The sequence below is a fragment of the Pelophylax lessonae genome, assembly GCF_965119305.1.
Source record: "Pelophylax lessonae genome assembly, chromosome: 4".
Lineage (NCBI taxonomy): Eukaryota > Metazoa > Chordata > Amphibia > Anura > Ranidae > Pelophylax > Pelophylax lessonae.
Window position 1 is genome coordinate 240,573,000 of NC_138771.1, and position 25,958 is coordinate 240,598,957.

The following is a 25,958-nucleotide window of genomic DNA, read 5'->3' on the forward strand; positions in this document are numbered from 1 at the left end:
CACCTCAGAGGAGAGGCTCCATTATCCACTGTACCAAAAGGCAAGACAGGCCAGAACTAGCCTTGTGTAACACCTAAGATATAGAACATATATTTATTATTATTTTACATATACACAAAGGCATGTAATCCATTTCTGGTGCGTAGTATTACCTAAATCTTTAATATGTAGCAGTAGTTGAGCAGTTCACAAACTGTTTTTTAAATATTAGCTTTTGGCAATGAGAAGCAATGAGCAAATTGGGTTGAAAATTAGTCAAATTGCTACATTTTTTTTTTTTTTATATACTACTGCATGCATTCATGTCAAATTGTCCAGCCTGAATAGAATCAATTTATTCATTAAACATGATTGCCTGGATTGCCTAGATTCCTGACCTACCTAGTAGTTCTCCATGGATCAGACAAATCTACATACCGATATGGAGGAGAAAAAAAAAAAAAAAAGGAATGAATCAGCAATTAAGCAGATTGAATTAATCCAAATAAGTCAAAACCTGGGGGGTACAAAAGGCCAAATCACTCTTATTCTTATATTTCAAATTTAACAAATGTTTTACCACATATAACAAAGGAATATTCCCCATGGGCTTTTACTCTGTGTGCCACAAAGTGTTCTCTGTCATACTGTTGTACTGGTCATTCTTATTCATTTTGTGTATGCATGCATGGAATGGGGGAAAAATCTAACGGCTGTCACTTTTTTTATTGTTCTTTGGAGAGATTTTTCACTGCTTTTTTCCAAGTGGTAGAACGGGAAATCTCTTCGATGGAAGACACAGACAGCATAAAAAAAATAAAAAACACAAATAGTGGTTCACACTTAGTCTTAATAATTGAATTGCTTTCATTGGTGTTTGCTCCCTACCTTTGGCAAAACCAGCCAAAAAAATCTGACACAGGCTATTACCCTTTTATTCTTTGCTCAAAACTAAAATAAAACATTTTTTGTCTGTTCTACCTTAATATAATGTGAAGACTATGTTGTTATATTATAAAGAGAGCATAGGCTAAAGTGGTCATATCCTCCATATTCCCCTACTTTTTTTCTCAAATTAAGGTTTTATGGGGGGGGGGGGGGTGAGTGTTGGATGTGTGATGTGTCAGCCTAGGTTTACATGATGAGGCACACAAATCTCACACTGTTGTGCAAAAAGAGCAATGTTATTAAGGGTGAGGCGGCATGCTTGTGATTGTGTTTTGGGACTGTATGTGGAATTCCCTGCAAATTTTGTGTCCCTTTCAGCATTTTGCTACCTTTGAATCCACCTTTGCAGCTGCAGTTTCTAGGACAGATAACTTTTTATCTATTCTGCTCTGCTCGTTGTTTCCTGTCATAATTCTGTGAAACACCCATGATTTCTTTCTTCTTCTGGGATATTAAAAGGGCAGGCGGGTGTGTTCAGCTTGGGTATGCTCGAACAAAATAACAAATGTAAAATCCACTCATAATAAATATTAAAGTGAAGTTCCACCAAAATGTAGAACGTCCGCTCATCTGCTTCCACCCCCGTCCAGTGCCACATTTGCCACCTTTCAGGGGGGATGGGGAAACGGGTACCTGTTTTTGACATGTACCCTTCCCCACATCCAGGAGACAGAGCTGCGGAAGTTCGCCCCCCCCCTTCCCCTGCCTCCAAGCCAATTAGAATTTGCGACAAGCGCAGTAGGGATTCGGCTGTGAGAACGAATGTTGGCAGCTGCACCTGGCAGCAAATCCCAAAATTGGCTGGGGTGCTGACATACTGGACAGGAAAGGGTCTATATATTAAAAGTCATCGGCTACAGTATTTGAAGCTGCTGACTTTTACATTTTCCCCCAGCTGGAACACCTCTTAAATAAAAAATATACAGTATAACAGCTACAAAATCCATTCTTTCATTTAATGGAGTTTTGGGGGAGAATTTGTATTGGAAGGGGGAATTGGGGGGTAGCTGCAAGAGGTAAGGGGACATTTGAAAGTGAGGGTGCTAAGAGTGGTGATTTGGGGGATTTGTGCTGGGAGAGGGGAGAAGAATTGTGCTAGGGGGATTTAGGGGACATTAGTGCTGGGAGGGGGGAGAATATGTGTACTAGGACAGGACATTTTAGAGGTAGAGGATTTGTGCTAGGAGAGGGTGAATTTTTTTTTTTGAGGGGGGGGGTGCATGTGAGCTGGGGAAATTTGGGGGGAAGGGGGAAAATTTTGTGCTGAGAGGGGGGATTTCAGCAGGGAGTGGATTAGTACTAGGGCTCCAGATGACCTTGTCCAAGCACTGACTGTGCACCATTGGTCAGTGGGTTAGTGGAAAACTGCTGCACACTAGCTAAGGTATTGGTTGCCTCTCTATAAAGGAAAAAAAAAATGTAAATGTTTTTTTCTACGCTTACAAAGTACCAAACTGGATATACAAGCCAATCTCATAACTTAGCTGCAAGTCTAGATGTCACATGCCCATCCAATAACAATAAAACACTGTTTATTGTATACCTTATTTAGAGAAACACGGCACTCAGCTATCCTGCTGCTCATTGAGATTTATTTAGAAGCACTGAGCAATAGAAAGAAATTGTGTGTCACTAGTAGTGGTGAGTCACATTCAACAAGACTTGTTCTGTAACATTGGAGATATTTCTAACTAGATAAAGTGATTTAATCTACAGCTCTACAGCAGACAAAGAGTCTGATGCCTTTGAAGCCATTCCATATCTAGTCTGATTTGGTTTAGGTGGTTCCTAACCAGTTTATGAAGGGCCGACTGCAAGCATAGTATCTTAATTTTCATAACAGGGGTGCTATAGGGGGTCAGACTTCCATTAGAGAAGTATTGTCAAATTCTGGTGAATGACAGTAAAAAGCCTAGCTTTTTCTTCACTAAAACACTGCCTGAAGTTGAGGTCTCAATTGACATCAGGGTTGGTTAATTCTGAAAAGAAGAAGCATGGGACTCTGTAATTATATAGTACTGGAATTCTTTTTCTGAAGGTTACAAAAAGTTAACTCAAGCTCTTCGCTTATATCAATCAGACATTAAATGCAATTTTTCTTTTACCAAAGTTGTAATAAGGAAAAACCTATAGAGTGGTCCCACAGAGACCTCTGCAAAAATGACATATTTCAATAAAGCAGGCCCATTTCAAACTAAAATTATATATAAATGATAACATAAGGCATACAGTTTTGCCTGTTTTTTTCCCTCACATATCATAGGTTATATCTGTTATGGAAATATTTACATGTTTTTTTTTTTTTAATATATATTTTCATGATGTTGTGGTGGTGTGATAAATCACCTTACATAGTCCATGTGCGACTGACATAGCCTTCTATTTGGGATAGCTGGTCTGTGATTGAATCATTATACACAGCTGTATGATGTTCCTATGAACATTATATTATTTGATATAATGATGATAAAAATTGACATACGTACGTATTTGGAAGAATACACACCTGCAGCATAGTGCAGCTATATTCCTACTTGCTGACCGTTCCACGCAGATATAATGCAGCAGGGAGGCTCGGCTGCGCATAGTCATGTAGATCTACGTACGTGATTATGTGCATGCGGTCTCAGCGGTGCACGCGCGCCACCGGAGTCGTGCTCTCACTGTGATTAGACACAGCGGGAGCCAACCCGCTGGCCTCCCACGATCTTCACAGAAACTGACATACTTATGTAAACAAAGCAGACGGCTCTTCTGTCACACAGGCACAGTGAGATCATGTGTTTCAGCAAAGCTGAAACAGTGATCTCTCTGTGCCTGTCACAGACCCCCCCCCCCCCCCCACAGTCAGTAAGCACAAATAGGCATACATTTAACCCTTTGATCACCCCTAGTATTAACCCCTTTCCTGCCAGTGTCATTTATACAGTAACAGTGCATATTTTTATCACTGATTACTGTATTAATGTCACTGGTCCCCAAAAAGTTTCAAAAATAGCAGTCTGATCTGTCTGCCGCAATGTCACAGTCCCGCTAAAAAACGCTGATCATTACTAATAAAAAAAATAAATAAATAAAAAGTCCATAAAATCTATTTAGTAGTTTGTTTTAACTTTTGCACAAAACCAATTAAAATACGCTTTTTGGGATTTTTTTTTTACCAAAAATATGTAGCAGAATACAAATTGGCCTAAACTGATAAAAAAATAGATTTTTATTTTTTTTTATTTGGAATGTTTTATAGCAGAATGTATTGTAACATATTGTGTGTTTTTTTTTCTTCAAAATTGTCACTATTTTTTGTTTATAGCGCAAAATCTAAAAACCACAGAGGTGATCAAATACCACAAAAAGGTATTTGTGGGGAAAAAAAGGACATCAATTGTATTCGGGTACAGCGTCGAACGACCGTGCAATTGTTAGTTAAAATAACGCAGTGCCGAATTGCAAACAATGGCCTGGTCATTAAGGGGGTAAAAACGTTCTGAGCTGAAGTGGTTAAAATCCTGTCTCTTTCTTTTCCAGAATCATTCTAATCATGAGCTACAGGATGCCATGCCAATGCTAGCAGTTCTGTGGTCATGACATGCCGCATCACCCAGCCCTGCTCTGCCTGACAGAGGTCATCTGGCAGGAGATTTGCTGTCAAAAATCTTGGAACACATTGCCCATATGCCAGTATGAGTTAAAATACAAAGGCTTTTTTACATCTCTGCTGTGATCTTATGCTTCCACAGTGGCTGCATCAGGTTGTGACAGCTGCAGTGGAGCAGTAGCAATCACAGTTAGCATTTGGCCATGGCAAGGCCTCACTCAGGATATTTAGCCTCAGTACATGAGATTCCAGCATTTAGGTTTTGTTGGATGGCACAGGCACGTTGTCCAGGCCCACCACCAGCAGCCTGTAAAACTCTAAGAGATGCTAGCAGCTGCTGCGGCTGGATGGTGCACTGAGCAGTACTAATGCTTAGAACAGTAAGTGCACAGGGATGAATGCCTGGTACTCAAGCAGTTCAAAGCTCAAGCAGCTCTAAATGCTGGAGTTTCATGCTTAACGGCTAAATGGCCGGTGTGCATGAGGCCTAAAGGTGGTGTAAAATGTATTTTCCAGCTTCCCTATATATCATGCCACTGTCCACCCTCTAAAAATGCAGCCACACCCCACTCTCACAAAGAGGTCTCAGAACTGTGGTCATGTGACCACTGCATAAAAGTAAAAAAAAAAATAAGGTAGCAAGCACCCTTTTTATAATAATGCTACATTATTTGCTACATATTAGATTATTTTGTGTCATAGTGTGATTACTGTTATCTGACTTAACATATACTTTAAAATAAGCTCTGGCTGACCTCTATAGATGCAGGCACAGTGGGGCAATTCATCCTTGTTGTCATTCAATTTGTTTTCCTCAGATGCTCATCTCACCCTGCTCCCCCTCACAGCAAAGACTCAGCAGCCTTTTATTCTCCACAGTAAATGTATATTTCTAGGGGTGAAAGTTACGTCTAAAATATTAAGTTTAATTAGGGGTCATTTTGGCACAAAAAGGTCTGGGATAATTGAAAGGAGCTTTTGTAATCCTGAAGAACACACTGTACTCATAAAAAACATAAAATGTTCATAGCTTGGCCATACATTCGCTTTAGATGGGATCATGCCATACTTCCCTAAAAGCTGAGGTGTCCATCTTTAAGAAAGTGACAGAATGGTCATGGTCTGTAGATGAACGATAGAGACAACAATATAACAGAGAAAGATCGAACCATTGGAGTCTTGGAGATATTTTAAAAAAAAACTATTCTTTAGCACCCATTCGTAAATTAAATATTGGTTTTGGTGGAGTCAGATTTGAAATCTGCAAATATCACTAATGTTGACTATGTGCTTGTTGAAAAAAAAAAAGAGCTTCAAATTCAGATTTGTTATGATGTGAGGTAAAGGGGCTTTCTTGTTACTATATGGAAATCAGTTATGTTCATTAACTGACCATTACCCACCACTTTATTTGCCCTTGACCTTTTATGAGCAAAAGTGTCAGCTTGTTGGATGGGTTGATAGGATATAGTCAGTTTAAATATATCATTTTTTTACTGCATTTAGACTTGGTTATGAAGGTTAAACTGGTGCTGGCTTGAGAGTGATTTGTTCCTGATTTCTAAGCTTTATGAGCATAGCAAATGCTTCTTGTTAAGGGATAACAGGCTACTTCAAGTACATAAAATATTAGCTATTGGAAAATAAAGAAATAAGAAATAGTACAGCTGGGGAAAGTAGGCACAATTCCCAATACCAATTGTATTTATCAAGTATACTTGTATGCTCTACAGATTTATACCTTGCTTATAAAGCAGTGAATGTGTTTTTTTTATCAAACATTGACTGGTATTGGATCAAACACTGTCATTTAAAAAATATGCACCTGGAGAATGTACTTGCAGTGAATGTTTGGTGAATGTCAGATTCAGTGCTTCATAATTAGGGATGGACGAACAGTTCGGGCTGAACATTTACCAATTTACAGGGTGTTTGCTCAGACAAACACCCAGCAAAGCTACTCCCTGATTGGGCAAATCTTTTCCCATTCAGGGGGTGCAGTATAAGCTATAAGCTGGTTGTTAAGGAGCACGGCCTCCTTAACAACTGACGAGTCATCAGCTGTCAATGGGTTTCCCTGCTTACAGCTGAAAAAAAAGTGCCGGTTGCAAAAAAATAAAAAATAAATCCTTTAAATATAGTGCCTGGGGGGGGGGTCATCTAATGTGCCTGTAAATTGGTGCATCTGTACAAAGTATAGATCTTGCTACAGCAAAAATTACATTTCTAAAGAAAAAAAAACATTCAAATCCCATTTAAAAAGACATGTGGTTACAATTGCTGGCTCCCGGCTAATAAAAAATTAAAGAAAAAACAGCGTAGGATCCCCCCCCCCCCCACCACTCCATACCAGGCCCTTCGGGTCTGGTAGAGGTTTTAGGGGAACCACAGCAAACAAAAACAAAAAAAAACACTGTGCCCCCCCCCCCCACAAAAATCCATACATGACCCTTATTCAGGCACACAGCCTGGCAGGTCAGGAAAGGGGGGGGGCGCCTCCCCCCCTTCTGAACCATACCTGACCACATGCCCTAAACATGGGGGGGGGTGCTCTGGAGCAGGGGGGCTCTGCTCTCCCCACCCCAGAGCACCTTGTGCCCATGTTGATGGAGACAAGAGCCCCTTCCTGACAACCCTGGGCTGTGGTTGCTGGGGTTTGCGGGTGGGGGGCTTATCATAATCTGGAAGCCCCCTTTTGATGTCACCGACCAGGCATTCATCAGTCTGTAACAGAACGAGGGGGCGGGACCACCCAGTGACGTTACCGGAATGGCCCCGCCCATTCCCTATATAAAACCCACAGCTGGCAGACTGCGGGAAGCACTGAACGAGAGCAGAGCTTTTTTTCTTTTATCTTTTTTTGGGTCGGCTGGTGCGGTGGGCTGCGTGATGTCGATGGATTTACATCAGGGGAGACTATTTTTTTATTTTTTAATAAATAACTTGTCAAAAACTGTCTCATTTATGTTTTTTTTTATTATTTGTGTTTATTTTTTTGTACACTTTTTTTGGTGAATGGGTAGGGGTACGATGTACCCAATACCTATTCACGTAGGGGGGGGGGCAGGATCTGGGGGCCCCCTTGTTAAAGGGGGCTTCCAGATTCTGATAAGCCCCCCACCCACAGATCCCAGCAACCACAGCCCAGGGTTGTCGGGAAGAAGCCCTTGTCCCTATCAACAAGGTGCCACAGTGCACCACCTCACTTTGAGGGCATGTGGTCTGGTATGGTTCAGGAGGGTGGTACCGCTTGCTCGTCCCCCCTCTTTCCTGACCTGCCAGGCTGCATGCCCAGGTAAGGATCTGGTGTGGATTTTGGGTGGAACCCCACATCGTTTTTTTTTTTTATTTAATAGCCGAATAGCCGGGAGCCGGCAATTGTAACCACAATTCTTTTTTTTTTCTTTAGAAATGTCAAGATCTATACATCATACAGATGTGCCACTTTACAGGCACATTAAGGGGACCCCCCCAGGCACTATATTTAAAGTAATTTTTCATATTTATTGTTGCTCTTTAAGCATCATTAAAACCACTGCTCCTGAAAAAAACAATTGTTTTTACAATTTTTTTTTTTTTATTGAGGCAGTACCCGGACCCCCAATACCACTTTTTTGTCTAATTACTTGCATATAAGCCCTCAAAATGGGATCTTTTGATTTTTCCTGTTCGGCTCCCATAGACTTCAATAGGGTTCGCTGTTCGAGTTTGAACATTTCCCCTGTTCAGGAGTTCAGCTGCGAACTGGACAAGGGGGTGTTCGGCCCATCCCTACTCATAATTATGTCCCAGTGTCATATACTTGTGTGACCTGCAGATTTGTACCTAAAGCTTATCCTTATATTCCAAAAAAATGGATATCCTTATTTTCCAAAAAAAAAAATGTATCCACATCCACTAGTTAATGACCCTGTAATCTATATTTATGACATTTTTTCTTACAGTGCGATTCTGAACCTCTCCTTTATCCCTCAGTTTTGTTTGTTTGTAGCAAGCAGTGCATTGATAGTTGCGGTCATGTGCACTGCTCTATGCACACTACACATCCCATAATCCCTAGTCCATTTTTGGAGAATATAAGAGAAGTCTACTTTTCTACATACAGAAGGAGCATGGAGAGCAAACATAGCCACCTAATAGAAGGTTGGATTACCGCAGCAAAAAAAAAAAAAAAAAATGTAATTTGGAGAACTGGAGGAGACTGGGAACAATAGAAGGTCCTTTTTTTTTCTTTTACATAGGAATGTATACTTGAATCTGTTTTTGCTTTTTTGTTTTTCTTCTTAAAACCAGAGCTTATAGTGACTTTAATGTATCAAGTGTATTTCTATGACTTCCAAATATAACAGATCCTTGACAGCCAGGTAGTTGGGAATTATGTGTAATTTTGGCAAGGACTGGAATTTGGAGCCAGTTCAGACGTAAGGGGGGTTAGGCTCCCCCCATGGGGCAGAAGTTTGTTTCATGTATTTATCCTGCAGATTTATGCTTTATGTACAAATATTGTTGCAGAACTTGTAGCACATAGTAAAGCATAAAGAAGTTTAAACCTGAAGCCCATATGTTTTAAGGCCCACCGAATGACATCACTAAAAGACCAGCCAAGTTATGCCTGAAGGATAATAAAAGCTAAAAACATATTGTATTATTGCTTCCACTGTATGCTATTACTAATGGACTATTACAGGAAAATAACATAAAATATCATGGGGGTGCATCCATTTCATTTTCCTTTTGATTTAGTCATAATTTTGAAATGTCAGTAATGTCTTTTTCATGATCAACAATATAGTTGAAATGGCTATACACAGAAGGTGATATCTGCAATAATCATTCATTGCAGTACTGGAAAAACCAAGCTCTAATACAAATCCTCTTTTGTAATAGAAAAGTTCAAAGCCCAGTTAAAAACTCCATATTTATTATTCGAATGCAGCCAAACTACATATACAGTAAGAAATATATACCCAGAAATTGTGCTGCTACCCCAAAATAAGCCTTAATAATAAACAGGATGGGATGGAGACTCATGTGCTTGGATAGCCCCAGTACTAAGGCATTCAATGGTCCAATCAAAGAGAAAAGCAATCCAGCACCATGATGTCTCAAGGAACAAAATATATACGATTTTATTAGATCTATCCATTAAAAGGAATCAATACCTGTAATTATGTTTTCTTTAATTAGACAGTAGGAAATATGCTCTTTTTTCTATGTTTTTTAAATATTACGGTAAGTATTACAGCAAGGGTTACAATTTCCTATTTTAGAAGTAGGCTGGAGAACTGAACCTCCTGTCTTACACCCATTTCAGAAGCTCAGGTCTCTAGAATCCAAAATGCCCCCTGCGCAGGAAGAGCGAGAGAGGGAGAATGGAGAACTGTGATGGAGGAGTGTGGGACCACTGGGGACCCAGGGCGCTGCATTGTGTGTGGGAGCACTGGCTATTTTAGCTCTTCTTGCGGCAGTATACATTGCATCTTTATTGCAGTATATATATTTTTTATTGCATATGTAGCCTGACTGCAATACATTCTTAAATACCGAAACTTTAATTCGACTTTAAGGTTATTTTTTTCCCATACCTGCAGCAAACATGGAAAGTAAAACATGAATTAAAAGTGAACCCCAGGAAGATATAATCCAGCTATGGATCAATACAAAATAAAGGATTTTTGTTACAGACAGCTGACATAAGTATTTGAATCAGTTTTGATATCTTCCGCCTGTAATCCCCTGTACAGAAGAACTGAGACTAGAGCAGGGAGGGCCAGCTCTTTAATTCAGTTAGGCTCTAATGCACAGCATTGCTTATCTAACATCAGGAGTATTATCACATATAGGCAGAGCAGGAGATACACCAGATCAATAGATGTGACTGAATTGGGAAATTTGCTACATCACTACACTTTCATTTTCCTAAATGCTAAAATCCAGATCAGTCTAATATATGTAGAATCACATCATTTATAAAGTCAGGTAATGAAAATTGTATGTTTTTCTGCAGATTGCACAAATGCACATGCATTTATGCAGGAGAATCATGAAACATCAGATTTGCATGGTTTTCGTATCTATTTACTCCTCATTACTATTCATCAGTATACCGCTTCTACTTTATTATACATCCATAGTCTGGGGCAGGTCTGAAACTACTATGTACACAGTTCATCAGACAGAGAGGTCCTGGAAGGACCTGACTGTATCAAAAGACTGGCCAAACAGGATAACAAATCTTTTAGTAGGTAAAGCAGTTCACATACCGTATACTGTACAATTTACCTTTGTTTTTAGCTGTTTGCCTAAACCAACAAGTGTTTTTTTTCAACACTCCTTTTATTTGTCTGGCTTTGCAAAATAACAAATGCATTAGTACAGAGGTTGGGTGAAAGCTTTAATGTAGTATAGGAATTTTGACATTTAAATAGCATAGTTTAAGATTTCTGTACATTACACCCACAACAAGTGAAAACTGGTTCCAAAAGATGACCAAAAAGACAGTCAATTGAGAGCTATGGTATACTATTCTTTCTGCAATCATTCAAATTGCAGGGGCCCAGAGAAATGAATGGTATTGCTGAATAATTCAGAATAACATGCTTTTGCTGCATGGGGAAAAAAGGCTTCTGCATTTACAATTTATTGTTACTGCATGTACAAAGACCATACTTGCAAACATCTTTGTCCAAGTTCAGGGGACAATGTCATCTCTGCCCATGGCCCACATATATCACAATCTCCTTCTGGGTTGGGTTTCGCCTTGTATTGCATATACTCACTTGTGAGCCACTGTATCTTATATCAAGCCATGCATGTTTTATATATGCCTTTTGCCAGTTTGTTGTGTCTGCAATCAATTTAATACCAATTTCTTTATGTCATTTTGCCATCACACCATTATGTTTTTTGATATTTTAATGAGTATTTAATAAATAATAATAATTTTTAATACTTCACCTTACATCTATTTGACTTGCACCTGCAGGTCGTTATAGTCCCACCCTGTGGAGAACTTCTTTTCTTCCTTTGTCAAACCCAGACCACTGCCCTCTTTCCAGGTGGTCAACTGAGATCACTTTCTGGGCAGCATTACCATTAATTATGTGGAAACTGCCCATTAGTGGCCATGATTCTCTTAGTTTTACCCTTTTTTGAGTTACTGTACATGCTCAGTAACTCAAATAAGAAGGATGCTATAACCTTCAAATGCAACTTGGGAAACAGCATCATTGATATAGAGCACATAGATGTGGGACTGGCTGGCAAACCCAGGACAGTTTGTTTAGCTGTGTGGTTAAATTGCAGGACCTCTGAAAAGCAATCCTCATTTGGATCCCTTTCCAGAGGCATTGGCAGTTGATGAGGAGGCATTATGATGCCTCCTCACCACCTGGTTTAACCCCGTAAGTACATGCCCCAATGCATGTTTGTGGAACATCCCCATTCTCTTGTATAGGTTTTGTTGGCGGTGGTGCTGCCCAATACTGACTGCCAAGCGTGCCAGGAGTGATCATTTTTTCTGCCAATGCAAAACAAAGCATTGCATTAACAGCATATGAACACCATTGTCCTTGCAGTTTAACTAGGGACAGTTGGGGGTGCTAAAAACACAGCTTGACTTCAAGTCTAAATGAGCCCTTAGTATGCTACAGTCTATTGCCAACCCTAGTGCCACACAGTTCTGCATGTTAAATAAAGCAAAACAAAAATAAACTTTAAAACACAAATATGATGAAATAACTTCATAATGTTTTTCCCTGTAGATCTTCAGAAGTATGATGTAAGAGGTAAAAAATAAATATTTAGCAATGTCTACCTAAACAATGTAGTAGCAGTAAAAGGAACTGATTTAATTGTCTTTCTTATTAAAAGGACAGCTTTTCAGTCCAAGAGAATCATTGTGAAATCATGGCCTGAATCCGTTTTAATGAAAATTGCCCTTTGACTATACTAGCTCAAACTGATTCCCAGAACTGCTTTGTTTCATCATGCTATGGAATATTTCTGTCTAAATTAATCATATGACATCTCTGCAAATCAGTTTAACTTCTTATGCCAGCCATACACTTGACAGAATTAGAGATTTTCATCAACTTGTATTCACAAAAATCTGCTATCCACCCTCACAGGTTCAGCACCCAAAAATAAAAAATGGTGATAAAATTCAATCGATACCATTACAATACAAATCAAAAGGAAAGTTTCAATTATTTCCATTCTAATTTTGATCACTGGAAACTGGGAAATTATTTAAACCATTTGGGTGAAAAATTCTTGCAGCTATGAGCTGTTGATAAAAACAAAACAGATTTGACAATAAAATTGCCAGTGTTTGGAGAACATTGCAGCTTACAAAGTTCCCTTAGTTGCAGCATACATAGATGTGTAAAATATAAAAAAAAATGTAATTTCTGTGAATGCCCATCTCCATGCTTAGCTTGTCATTGCTAAGAATGAAAACAATAAAAAGTTCTGATCTAGTACACCAGAAGAATATTTTTTTTAAGCTTGATGCACCAGGTATAAGCATGAAGTTGTGGTGCTGAGCACAGATACAGCAGAGTTTCCACTACCTCTCTGTGCACAGAAAACAAATTACTTTTTTTAGGATATTTGACCTTAACAGATTTTTGAGCAGATTCTTCAGAATAGTTTTTATAAAGTGTATCACTAATTCCCCGACTTGGAGCTGGCTCCCAGCAGTCACTGGCCGCTTCACACTCTACAGACCAACTCTCTACAAGAAAAAGAAGCCGCTTGCAATGTAAAAGCCTTCAGTCCAATTTATTCAATACAGACAATCCAATATTGCATTTCACTCCAAATGGAGCTTACTTATAGGGAAAGAGACATTATGAAAAAACTACCCTTATATCAGAACTTTACTGCAGACACCTGAGATCAATTATTAAATAAGAGTGAAGCTGCTGGGTGAATGGCTAGCTAACTCAAACTTTTCACCAGTGCACATTGTATGGTGTTAAATGTGTTAGCGCTCACACGTACCAGATGGGATTGTCTGTACCGTGGAAAGTTTGAATAAATTGGATTGAAGGCTTTAACATGGTAAATGGCTTCTGTTTCTTGTAGAAACTCATTTCTTAACTACATGAGTTCCAAGTGTCATATACAGTAAACCCCCGCTCCATCGCGGTTCAGTTTTTGCGGTCCTGGTATATTGCGTTTTTTTTTGTAATGTTATTTTACTATATAAATCATTAAAAATGAAATATTTTTGTGTTTTCCATAGCTCTTGCTATGTCTCTCAGTATCTTTTATGTGTTTAAATGAGTTTCTATTGTTTTAAAAGTGTGTTTAAAGACCTTAAAATGCTTTTACACGTACAGTGACAGTAAAAAAAACATGCCTACAATGCATTTTAATAGGGTTTTTCTATTTCGCGGATTTTCACTTTTCGCAGCTGGGAACGTAACCCCTGCAATGGAGGGGGGTTTACTGTAAACATGACTTTAGGATAGGGGCTATTTGTCCCAGCACTGTTTTAAAATAGTGGCTATACTCAGTGGCTCCCTTAGGTGTATGCAGCAGTTAATACTGGAACTACTGGCACTCAGTAAAATTTTCAGCCCTAGACCCAGGAGCTGATTTGAAGAGTTCTTGGGCTTCTGATCCTGCTACAGAGCTCTCAGATTAAGATTACTAAGATTACATGCAGGGGAATTCAAAACAACCCTAACAGCACTTTTCTGATAGAGGCCTCTTAAGATCTACCTGTGCTTAATTCAGGCAAGCATTTGTGCCAGAGCCTGTACATTACTGACACATGCGGCAAATTCAGGGAGTTCCTACTACCTCTAGTTGCTCTGGCATCAACGGTCTTACAGAATTACTACCAGTTCTCAGATTAGGAAACTGGTGGTAATTTGAGACCAACTGTGACCTGGCATACAGAAGTACACCAGTACTCAAAGTAGCCAGTGCCTATGCTGGGAAACTGTCATTTATGTGACAGTTTGCCGCACAGGACTGTATCCCCAACCCCATGTATTTGTCGGCTGGTAGATTCTCTGGCTGAAAGCTAAACGTAAGCAGAGATGCAGGTAATCTCTTTACCTGAATATGGGTCATGTCTATATTTTGGAAATTACATGTTACTGGGTGGGCAGAGCCTGATGTTGAAATAAGAGACTAATTCCCCATCAGGTCCTCCTTGCTTTTGATTGACAGGGCACGGCAGTGTGCAGATTCAAAAGCCACTTTTAGACTGAATATACTTTGTTTCCTATCAGGCTCCACCCACCAAAAAGTTATTGGCCATGCGTTGCCAGCGTGATGGGCACTTCCCGGAGAGGGAGGGAGTAAGTGCACTGAGAAAGAAATGTCCAGTATAGACACTCTTTACTCAGTGCAGATATAGACAAAGTAATGTACCTGTTAGTGACCTGTCGGTGCAAGCACTGAAATCACTCCCTGTTAGGGCAGAACTGATTGACATACTGTATCAACCAATACAAATACAAAATTAAAAATTAATTTCCATGTTAATCTCCAGATGCCAACAATTACATTGGATGCGTTGGACATCTGGACGACATTTGCATTTACCACATTAGCATCAAGGGCCACTGAAAAATGTAACTATTTTACACCTGTGAAAATGTCACTGTCAAGCTAAGTTGTGTCCATGCAAACCCAACTTGATCTTACCCCAATGCTATGCTAACAATTTACGCAAACATATTTTATCTTGTGTGCCTGGCTTTGAAAGGGAAAAAGATTTCCTAAAATCAAACTTTTATTACCAAAAAAAAAAATCACATTTATGTAATATACGTTTAATCAAAATATTTTGAATATATTTTTTGGAAAATATCTGGGAATTCTTGAATTGCATAAAGTTACACTTGGCAAAATTACCTTGAAAGTCTACAGTATGTTATTCATGAATCAGGATGGTAAGAATTCTTGAATTGCAACATTTCTTGCACATTAAACTAAATCTTCATAGATATCTATTAAGTTAAACTGAAGACTCACTGAATTCGCTCATCTATAATCATAATATGCAGCAGTGACAGTCTTACACTTTACACTTTAACTATCACAGACAGATGGCTTTAGGTTACATGCAATTAAGTCTATTTTAATAGTATAAAGTGTGATTTATGCACTCTTGACCTTTACTGCTAACTGGCAGTATGTTGGCGAACTTCTACCAGTGTCATAACTGCTTGTATCAGATACAGAATGTACAAGGCTGATCTGTTTAAAGGTCAAAAAGTTAAATGTGTTACCAATAAAAAAAGGCATATTCATGAGAAAGGTATTGAACTTGTTCATGTATAGTATAAAACTGTATGAATAGCAGAACGTTTTAGGTGGTTTGGGTATCTTAACAAAGAAGTATTATAAAAAAAAGGAGAAGATCTTATGTCTTATTTGTTAGTTTCATGCAATGAAATACTGTGAAAAAATATACAATAATGTTGTGACAGGGCTCACCGTCACTGGGAGTGAAAGACAGATACCTAATGGACACTGAGAAAATGGTTTGGATAACTTAAAATGGGAGAGTAATATTTATCTACAATATCTCTCAGGAAATATGAAGATTTAATCCCACTTTACACCGTGAGACCTATAGACTGTTGCCATGAAGTCTGACTCCTAAATAATCATAACAATACGCGGATGTGTATTCCATGTGATTCAATGTAGGAGATGGACAGTCATTGGCAGTCTTGTCCCATTGTCTGTTTTGAGGTGGGATGTGGATTGTGTTTAGTCTGCCTGTCCCATTGTTAAATGTTAATGAGCCCACATTGTTCTGTCCAGATGGCTAGATAATTAGTTCAGGTTAATTCTGTTTCTGTATACAATTCCATCTGCATATGCTATTGTAATCAGACTCACCTGACCTGATAGTGTATATAATGAGTTTGAGTGGGTTCAATAAACAGTTCTACTTCAGCCTCAATCTAGAGTCCTGTCTCTTATTGGGGGAATCTGCTACAAGGGATTGATATGCTCTTCATACTCCCTTGAATAATCACTAAGCTCTTGTAAGAGCTTGTTCCTGTTCCACTCTCTGGGGAAAGAGAGGTTCACCCACTGGAACCTGGAGCCTTGTCGTAGGTTCAGGGTGGGTAGGAGACAGCGAGACCCCAACCTGCTGCGGTTCGTGGGGTCTGCGGTGGTTATGGTGTCTGGTGGAGTGCTTGGAGCCCTCGGGAAGCACTAGGAGCATCCGTCAACAGAGGTACCCAGTCGGGTGCCAGTTGATCTGTTACAGATGTGCATAAGCATTTGTTGCCCTTGTACTTTGTTATAACCTGAAATTAAAATGGTAATTAATCCAAAGCCAAAAAGGTAACATACCCCCTCTGTTTTCACCTGGTGATCTGGTCAGTAACACACCTTCTAGATGAAGGAGCACTGGGGCACTTTTGGACAGAAGAATTGTCAGTCTGGGAGGAGGGGAGTGTTAGATGGACTACCAGATTTATATACATTAACAAATTGAAGCTCACACTGCAGTTACACAAGCAGTTACAGTAACAGCTTTTTTTTCTTTTCAGATAAAAATTTTGCATAAATAAATAAAAGTTAATTATTGTAAGCACCCTTGTCAGTGGTAAATGGTTTGTCTCAACACTTACACTGATATATTTGCAAGGAGAGCTTGTTGTGTTTAAAAACACCAGACTTACTGGCCAGATCAGTAGGTGGAAATAAAGGAAAAAAGACAAAAAAAATAAAAATTATATAGCCAGCACAGCTAAGAATTGATAAGCAGAAATATAATAAATGTTTGCATATTTGGCTTAATACCACTTTAATATAGATTTGATTTTGCATTTTACTATTTGATTTACACAACTTACTTAACAATTTTAAGGTGTAACATAGTTTTATTATGAGACTAAAGTTATTTTTTTGAAAAACGGACCATTGTTGGTTGCGTAGGTATTCACCTACAATAAGTAATTGGTATTTTGGCTGCAGTAATAGCTGTGGGTCTTTGGGGTAAAGCTCTACCAACTTTGCACATCTGAATTCCGTATTTTTTCCCTTTGTTTTTGGTAAGTGACCAAATTAGTCAGTTTGGATCAGAAACACAATAATAAAGTCTTAGGTACAAATTCCCAATTGCATTTATGTTTGAGCTTTGACTAGGTTATTTAGGTTTCTGGTTTGAAATCACTAATATATACATATGCTTATGTGTTTAGGGTAACTGCCTTGCTGAAAAGAGAAACTATAGCTCAGTTCTTTTGCAGACAAACAGAATTTCCTCTAGAACTGCCCTGCATTTAGTTCAATCCATCTTGCCCTCAATCCTGACCAGTCTCCCATGCCCTGACAAAAACAGTATTATGCTATCAGCATGCTTCATCATGGTGATTTGTGCTAAAACCAATAAGTTTAATTTTAATCACATCATTATTTTATGTGTTTTTCACATACTGTACGTTTTATCAAACTCAAAATAGGATTTTTTTTCAGCATTGGCTTTTTTTGTATCACAATTCTATAAAACGCTGCTTAACAGAGTATATATGTTTCATCTCACTTTTGAACCTCTGCAGTTCCTTCAGAGTTACAATAGACCTGGTTACTTCTTTGATCTTTTATGCCCTCATCAATCACTGGGTTTTGGTAGAAAGCCTTTACTTGGCACAGTCTGGGTCATGCCATATTATATCAATTTATTGAATTTAAGGTTCTGTGTATATAGGTTTAGGCTTGTGTCAATGGGCTTTTCTTTTCTTTTCTTAGGTATATTCAGCTTGCATTCGACATCAGTTTAAGGCATTCTGAGATATTTCAGAGTTATCTTGATGGATACATTGAATTTTCAGTTGAGCTCATTCTAACCTACATTTGACCTTATTCTAAGTCACATCAACCTGCTTCAAGCTGCTTTTGCATTCCCTTTCACTTACATGGATAGAGAAGCAGTGCTGACATGAGGAAAAGCATATCAATCCTAAGCCTAATGGCGATTGTTGCTTCTGCAGAATTTTAATTTCAAACTTTATGATACCTCAACAAAAACTAGAAACAGATGTATTTATCTTCATTTACAAGTGGGTGAATCTCTAGTTGTCATCAAGGTTATCAGAACTAGCATCCCCATTGGAAGATTTCCCCTCTATTACCGTAATCCAAAATTTGGGATTTTCTCTTACTTTCACTTTCGATGATAATGATAAACAGTATAAATAGAAAGGGTGAATCACCCTAATGTGGGGGCACAGGTGACAAAAAAACAGGTGTTGTAATCCCTCTTCATTCTATCATAAACCAAAACAAAAAAAGTTTTGCTTTTACTTACGCCTTAAATTCAACTTATTCATTCCTCTTAACTGAAAATCATTCATTAAACCCATGTTTACTTTTAAGGTACTTGATAATGTAATTTGGGAACTGGAAATGTTTAACTCAAGAAACTAGCTAACTCTTTCTAAGGAAAAAAGCAGCTTGTGAAAATAGCAATTTTAGGCAAAAAAAAAACACTTAGAAAATTTGCATGAATCTAATTTATCATTTCAAAAGGGAAAAGGCAATTACAAAAACAGTAATACAAAACTATAAATTCAAAACTGGCTGCAATACATGTACTTTAGGTTTTGCTAAGTGCTGATTGCAGCTAAAGTATCAGCTTGTAGTGAATGAAGCCCAGATAAGATGGAACATGGAGACAAAGAGTTCTTGTTTGCAAACATAAAAGTCAGTAATATTAAACAAATTATCATTTGACACTATGTAGGCTTAAAGGAACACTGTCTCCTGCCTTATTATCACTTATTAGACCAGGGATCCTCAAACTACGGCCCTCCAGCTGTTGTGGAAGTAAACATCCCATGAGGCATTGTAAAACTCTGACATTCACAGACAAGACTACTAGTCATAATGGGAATTGTAGTTTCTGAACAACTGGAGGGCCATAGTTTGAAGACCCCTGTATTAAGCCAGTGCCAGCCAGTAGCCCTGGATTTCGATGCTAACTGCAGCAGAGACCATGTGCTGTTAGGTGAATATACCAGGTAAATAGTTAGACACAAAAATGATATATATATATATATATATATATATATATATATATATTTATATATATATATATATATATAGAGTATCTCACAAAAGTGAGTACACCCCTCACATTTTGTAAAGATTTATTATATCTTTTCATGTGACAACACTGAAGAAATGCCCCTTTGCTACAATGTAAAGTAGTGAGTGTACAGCTTGTATAACAGTGTAAATTTGCTGTCCCCTCAACATAACTCAACACACAGCCATTAATGTCTAAACCGCTGGCAGCAAAAGTGAGTACACCCTAAGTGAAAACCTCCAAATCAGACCCATTTAGCCATTTTTCCTCCCCGGTGTCATGTGACTCATTAGTGTTACAAGGTCTCAGGTGTGAATGGGGAGCAGGTGTGTTAAATTTGGTGTTATCACTCTCAATCTCTCATACTGGTCACTGGACCAGTTTCTGAAAGGAGGGGATCATGCTCTGCTTCAGTATGTCACAGTACATGTTGACATTCATGGTTCCCTCAATGAACTGTAGCTCCCCAGTTCTGGCAGCACTCATGCAGCTCCAGACCATGACACTCCCACCACCATGCTTGACTGTAGGCAAGACACACTTGTCTTTGTACTCCTCACCTGGTTGCCGCCACACATGCTTGACAACATCTGAACCAAACAAGTTTATCTTAGGCTCATCAGACCACAGGACATGCTTCCAGTAATCCATGTATTTTGTCTGCTTGTCTTCAGCAAATTGTTTGCAGGCCTTCTTGTGCATCATCTTTACAAGAGGCTTCCTTCTGGGATGACAGCCATGCAGACCAATTTGATGCAGTATGCGGGGTATTATCTGAGCACTGACAAGCTGACCCCCCACCCCTTCAATCTTTGCAGCAGTGCTGGCATAACTCTTATTTCTATTTATCAAAGACAACCTCTGAATATGATGCTGAGCACGTGCACTCAACTCCTTTGGTGGACCATAGCAAGGCCTGTTCTGAGTGGAACCTGTCCTGTTCAACCACTGTATGGTCTTGGCCACCGTGCTGCAGCTCAGTTTTAGGGTCTTGGAAATCTTCTTACAGCCTAGGCCATCTTTATGTAGAGCAACAATTCTTTTTTTCAGATCCTCAGAGAGTTCTTTGCCATGAGGTGCCATGTTGAACTTCCAGTGACCAGTATAAGAGAGTGAGAGCGATAACACCAAATTTAACACACCTGCTCCCCATTCACACCTGAGACCCTGTAACACATGACACCAGGAAGGGAATATGGCTAATTGGGCCCAATTTGGAGATTTTCACTTAGGGGTGTACTCACTTTTGTTGCCAATGGTTTAGACATTAATGGCTGTGTGTTGAGTTATTTTGTGGGGGCAGCAAATTTACACTGTTATACAAGCTGTACACTAACTACTTTACATTGTAGCAAAGTGTCATTTCTTCAGTGTTGTCACATGAAATTATATAACAAAATATTTACAAAAATGTGAGGACTGTACTCACTTTTGTGAGATACTCTATATATAGTGTATACATGTCCAAAATGAAATGGATGTTGCACAGACATTCTTTCTTTGTCATTATTCAAACTTTCTCAAGTTTGAAATGTTTTTTCTTTGTTCCTTTTGACATTTACATTTAAATAAAGACAGAGAAAGAAGATCTGGGCTTCATTCCTTTCATTTGAATGTCTAAGAGCATGGATATTTGAGAGATCTGCTTCGTCAGCCTTTTACGATTAAGCCCAGATGGGGGAAACATGTTACGGGGATGGGTCTTTTAGGCAGGAATTTGGATGTTGAACATTGTCTTTTCATAATATACTTTAAAAGATGTGACATCCGCATAGTGTGACCTTTCTTCACAATCTTTTTGGAATGTACTCTGAGCTACACATGCACAGTTCAGTGTACTTTCTTGCCACAAGTTGATGCCAGATTGAACAAACTCCTGTGCACATGCCTAGGAGTTAAGTCATCTTCCTCTATCCAATCAAGACAGCCGCAAACTTGGCACCTGGGAGATAATGTCACCTCTGGCGAAGTAGCACACATATGTTACATCGCTGGAGTAGAGGTGAGAGGTGAGTAATTTTGGACTTTAGTTCCGCTTTAAATGAACACTTTCTAGAATGAACCTAAATTGATTTGATTGTGTCTGTGTAATACAAATCTGACTTTAAATATTATGACTTCTGTATTTTATATAGGTTAATGGGAAAGATCTTTCAAAAGCAACCCACGAAGAAGCAGTGGATGCCTTTCGTAATGCTAAAGAGCCAATAGTCGTCCAAGTTTTAAGAAGAGCACCCCATAACAGAGGGCATGGAAGCTCACAGGAAACACACCTTGTGAATGTGAGCACCCAAACAGATATAACATTTGAGCATATCATGGCTCAAGCCAAACTCAGACCATCCACTCCACCAGTTCCTGATGTTTGTCCTTTTCTTCTTTCAGACAGGTATGTCTTTTTTTTTTTGTCGTAAAATATTTTTAGACAAGACCTAGTTAAAGTGCATACCTAATGTGGTAAAAAAAAAAACCCATAATGAATAAAATAATAAGAACCTTGATCCTTACTTAATAGCATCTTTGAACGTATTCTTCTTAAAGACTAATAAGCGCTAACAGCTACATGAGGCCACACAATACAGCCAACATCTTGGTTCCGGCTGCACTTAATCTTATTTGACTTCATGCAGCTTTTTCCCATCAATAGATCCATGTTGAAGGGTATATGACACATCCCGTGTTCCTAAAATCTATCTTGAAAATGAAAAGAAAGATGATATTCTTTTCCTAATCAATCTTTGCCTCCTGGACACCATGTAGAGATTAGACAGATAACAGGAACTTGTAAAAGAATTGAGAACGCAAGCACCACATCAAGCCATTTACTTCCACTCATTGTACAAGAAAGTATTTTCAATTTATTGCAAAGTGTACTTCTGTATTTATTGAAGTTATTGTGTCCACTATTTCCCGAATATAAAATGTGGACATGGCTTCATTAGCAGACAGGCTGAGTTTCAAAAAGACAGATTGGAATCCTGCAGCTGCGGAACACTGCCAGCCCTTTGTTATGAATGTACTGCTGTATTTCTTTTGATTTGGTGCACAGATCATTGCCTGGAATCCAATTTAAGCTATGAAAATGACTACTCTAAGTGTGCAGTAAATGAAAAGAAACATATCTTTTTGTTCAGTGTTTCTTTAGATTAGCAACCCATCCTAACCTCTTGAAATGAGAAAGCCGCAGATAAGTTTGTCATATTTTAATTAAAAAGAAGAACACTGTCTCATCTGGCCTTCTTGCACCAATTTTTTCCCATATAGCTGCCATTCTCTTCATCCAATGGAGCATGAATTTTATGAAGGTAATGAGTATCTTTCCAGCCTGCCTGGTGATGGTGATAGAACTGAAGACTTTGAGTACGAGGTGAGATCATTTTTCATTATGGCTGATGGTTCACATTTCTCTGCTGGCTTAAGAGATCTCATTAATAATTATGTTTACATGTTTTATTTGCTGTGTCTAATCACGGAGCGTCTAGTGTATATCTGCTTTGTGTCAAAACAAACAAAATTGCCTCTGCCATTTTTTATAATGGTCTTCTTATAGTCTTGGGTTTCAATACCTTGAGCGTCTTTTGTTTATCTGTTTTGCAGTAATTATGGATAGCGGTGTGAATAGTATAATTTCCAAAGCTTATTTTTTTGGGTGCTAATGATGAAATAAACATTTATGGAATAAAAAAGAACACTAATTATCATCTTCTATCACCTAGCAAGTGTAAAAGTCAAATCAACACATAATGCCTTATTTAAAGTGTATGTCAGGGCAAAACAGAAAAGTACAGGGTGCGGGTGTGGAAAGTGGGGTCCCCCAGGGTTCTGTCCTGGGGCCAATCCTGTTTAATTTATTCATAAATGATCTAGAGGAGGGCATATCGAGTAAAATCTCAGTATTTGCGGATGATACTAAACTAAGCATGCCAATATCTTCTAGGCAGGATGTGGAAACCTTACAAGCGGACCTGAACAAAATAATGGGGTGGGCAACTATATGGCAGATGAGGTTTAATGTTGAAAAATGTAAAGTAATTCACCTGGGTGCCAGAAACCAGAATGCAAGCTATTCACTAGGGGGGGGGGACCTCTGGGTGAGTCTAGGATGGAAAAGGACCTGGGGGTACTGGTAGACAAGCCGCTGCAAGCAAAGCCAACAGAATACTGGGATGCATAAAAAAGGGGATTCACTACAGAAATAAAGAGATTATTCTCCCTCTCTACAAGACTCTGGTCCGGCCACATCTGGAGTATGCTGTCCAGTTCTGGGCACCTGTCCTCAGGAAGGATGTGCTGGAACTGGAGAAAGTCCAGAGAAGGGCAACAAAAATAATTAGGGGAATGGAGGACATCAGCTATGAGGAAAGACTACAAGCACTGAACCTATTCTCTCTGGAGAAGAGACGATTGAGGGGGGATATGATATCAATGTACAAATATTGTACTGGCAACCCTAGCATATGGAAAAACCTATTCAGAAAAAGGAAATACAATAAGACACGTGGCCACTCACTAAAACTAGAGGAAAGGTGGTTTAACCTTAAAATACACATGGGGTTCTTCACTGTAAGAGCAGTAAGGGTGTGGAATTCTCTTCCACAAGCAGTGGTATCAGCAGGGAGCATTGATAGTTTAAAAAAACTATAAGATAGGCACCTTAAAGACCACAACATAGAGGGGTATACAATGTACGGTTAGCAGCAAACACACACACACATCATAGGTTGAACTGGATGGACTGGTGTCTTTTTCAACCTCACTAACTATGTAACTTTGTAACTATGTACATCTCTGCAATACATTTTCCTAAATTTAATCACTTAAAGGCCCTGCTGCGGACAGAAAAATACCTGTTGATCTGCCAGAAATGCACTCAGCTACTGTGGAGAGAAATTTTTAAAAAAATGGCGTCAGCCATGCCCAGTTCCTTTGCTAAATTACAAAATATCCCTCATCTACTTCACAACATGGTCAGATCTTTTCTGTAGTCTATGATAAGACTGACTGGACTCCTTGAGATAAGAAAGGCAGTTTGAACAGGACAACTCTGATTTTCTGGAATGGTCAGCAGGTATTTCTTTTTAGTTAGACAGATATAAGGCCGCTTTCACAGGGGCGGTGCGCCCGACAGACTCAGTTTTGCTCAGCGGGGATTGATCCACTGATCCCCACTGAGCAGGCGGATGACAGCTCCGTCTCCGCTTACTTTGCAGAGATGGACCTGTCAGAGCTCCGCTCTCCTCTATGGGAGATCAGATGAGAACGGACTGCCTGTTTTCATTCAATCTTATCCGATCCGATCCTACAGACGGATGTAAAATAGGGTTTCTATCTGTCCGGATTTCACGGACAGGATCGGATTGGATAGCATCAGGTGTCAGCAGAGATGCCTCTGCTGACATTTGCTGCTCCATAGGGCTGCATGAAGCATCTGAACAGGTCCGCCTGAAAAACTGACAGGCGGACCGGATCGGAAAGCCAGTGTGAAAGGGGCCTCTTTTTAGGCAACATTTAAAAGAGCAAAAGGGATCATCCACATGCTTTGACACTGTGGGGTTGATTTACTAAACCTGGAGAGTGCAAAATCTGGTGCAGCTGGGGATAGAAACCAATCAGCTCCAACTTCAGTTTGTTCAATTAAGCTTTGACAAAAAAAAAAAACCTGGAAGCTGATTGGTTTCTATGACCAGATTTTGCAATTTTAGTAAATCAACCCCTCTATGTAAAGTACAACTATACACATGAAATCATCTGCATACTTGTTCTGGTCAGTAATTCAAACAATTGAAGCAAGAGGGTCATAATGACATACATTGTCAGCAATGGCAACCTAAAAATGACCCAATGACTTTGATCATTTTTACTTTTTTAATTATCAAAGTTTAGTGCCAAACCCCCCTATATCAGTCCCATTATAATTATGATGTCGCTGATTATAACAGTTATCCTATTGAGTTGTTTTTCTTCTGACATTTCAGTACATGCTCACCAAACTCATCCTGACAAGAAAACCCTTTATAAGGGAAGAAATAGAACTCATTTCATAAGGTTTCTGGAGAGCCTTCCATTTGCTAAGTGCAGAGCAAATGTCTTTCTATGAAGTAATAATACTACCAGGTCATAATGATGGGCCAAGGCCAACAAGGCTAAAGATTACACATTTGTGCATATGACCTTACCTCAGTAGCAGCTACCAGACGTGTATATGAAAAACTTGGAGATAAGATATCAGTGCTATAGTATTTATCCAAATGTAACTGGGCTGTGTAAGAACACATAATAGCAGTTTTTCCAAACCTGCGCTCAAATCTTGCAACAGTGCATTTTTCTGCTAATCTCCAAAAAAGCAAGTTGAGTAAT

At 39.0% G+C, this 25,958-nt stretch overlaps 1 protein-coding gene across 4 annotated transcripts in view; it reads left to right on the forward strand.

Moving 5' to 3' along the window:
* The window catches only part of PDZRN4 (PDZ domain containing ring finger 4), a 649,539-nt gene that overhangs the window by 552,410 nt on the left and 71,171 nt on the right, over window positions 1-25,958 (forward strand). For 3 of the 4 annotated variants that reach the window (XM_082253101.1, XM_082253100.1, XM_082253102.1), the window contains exons 2-3: window positions 21,737-21,990; window positions 22,866-22,968. The exons of the other annotated variant lie outside the window; for it this stretch is intronic. In XM_082253101.1, the coding sequence (XP_082109227.1) occupies window positions 21,737-21,990; window positions 22,866-22,968 (357 nt within the window). The remainder of the gene's footprint in view (window positions 1-21,736; window positions 21,991-22,865; window positions 22,969-25,958) is intronic. 4 annotated transcript variants of the gene reach the window in all.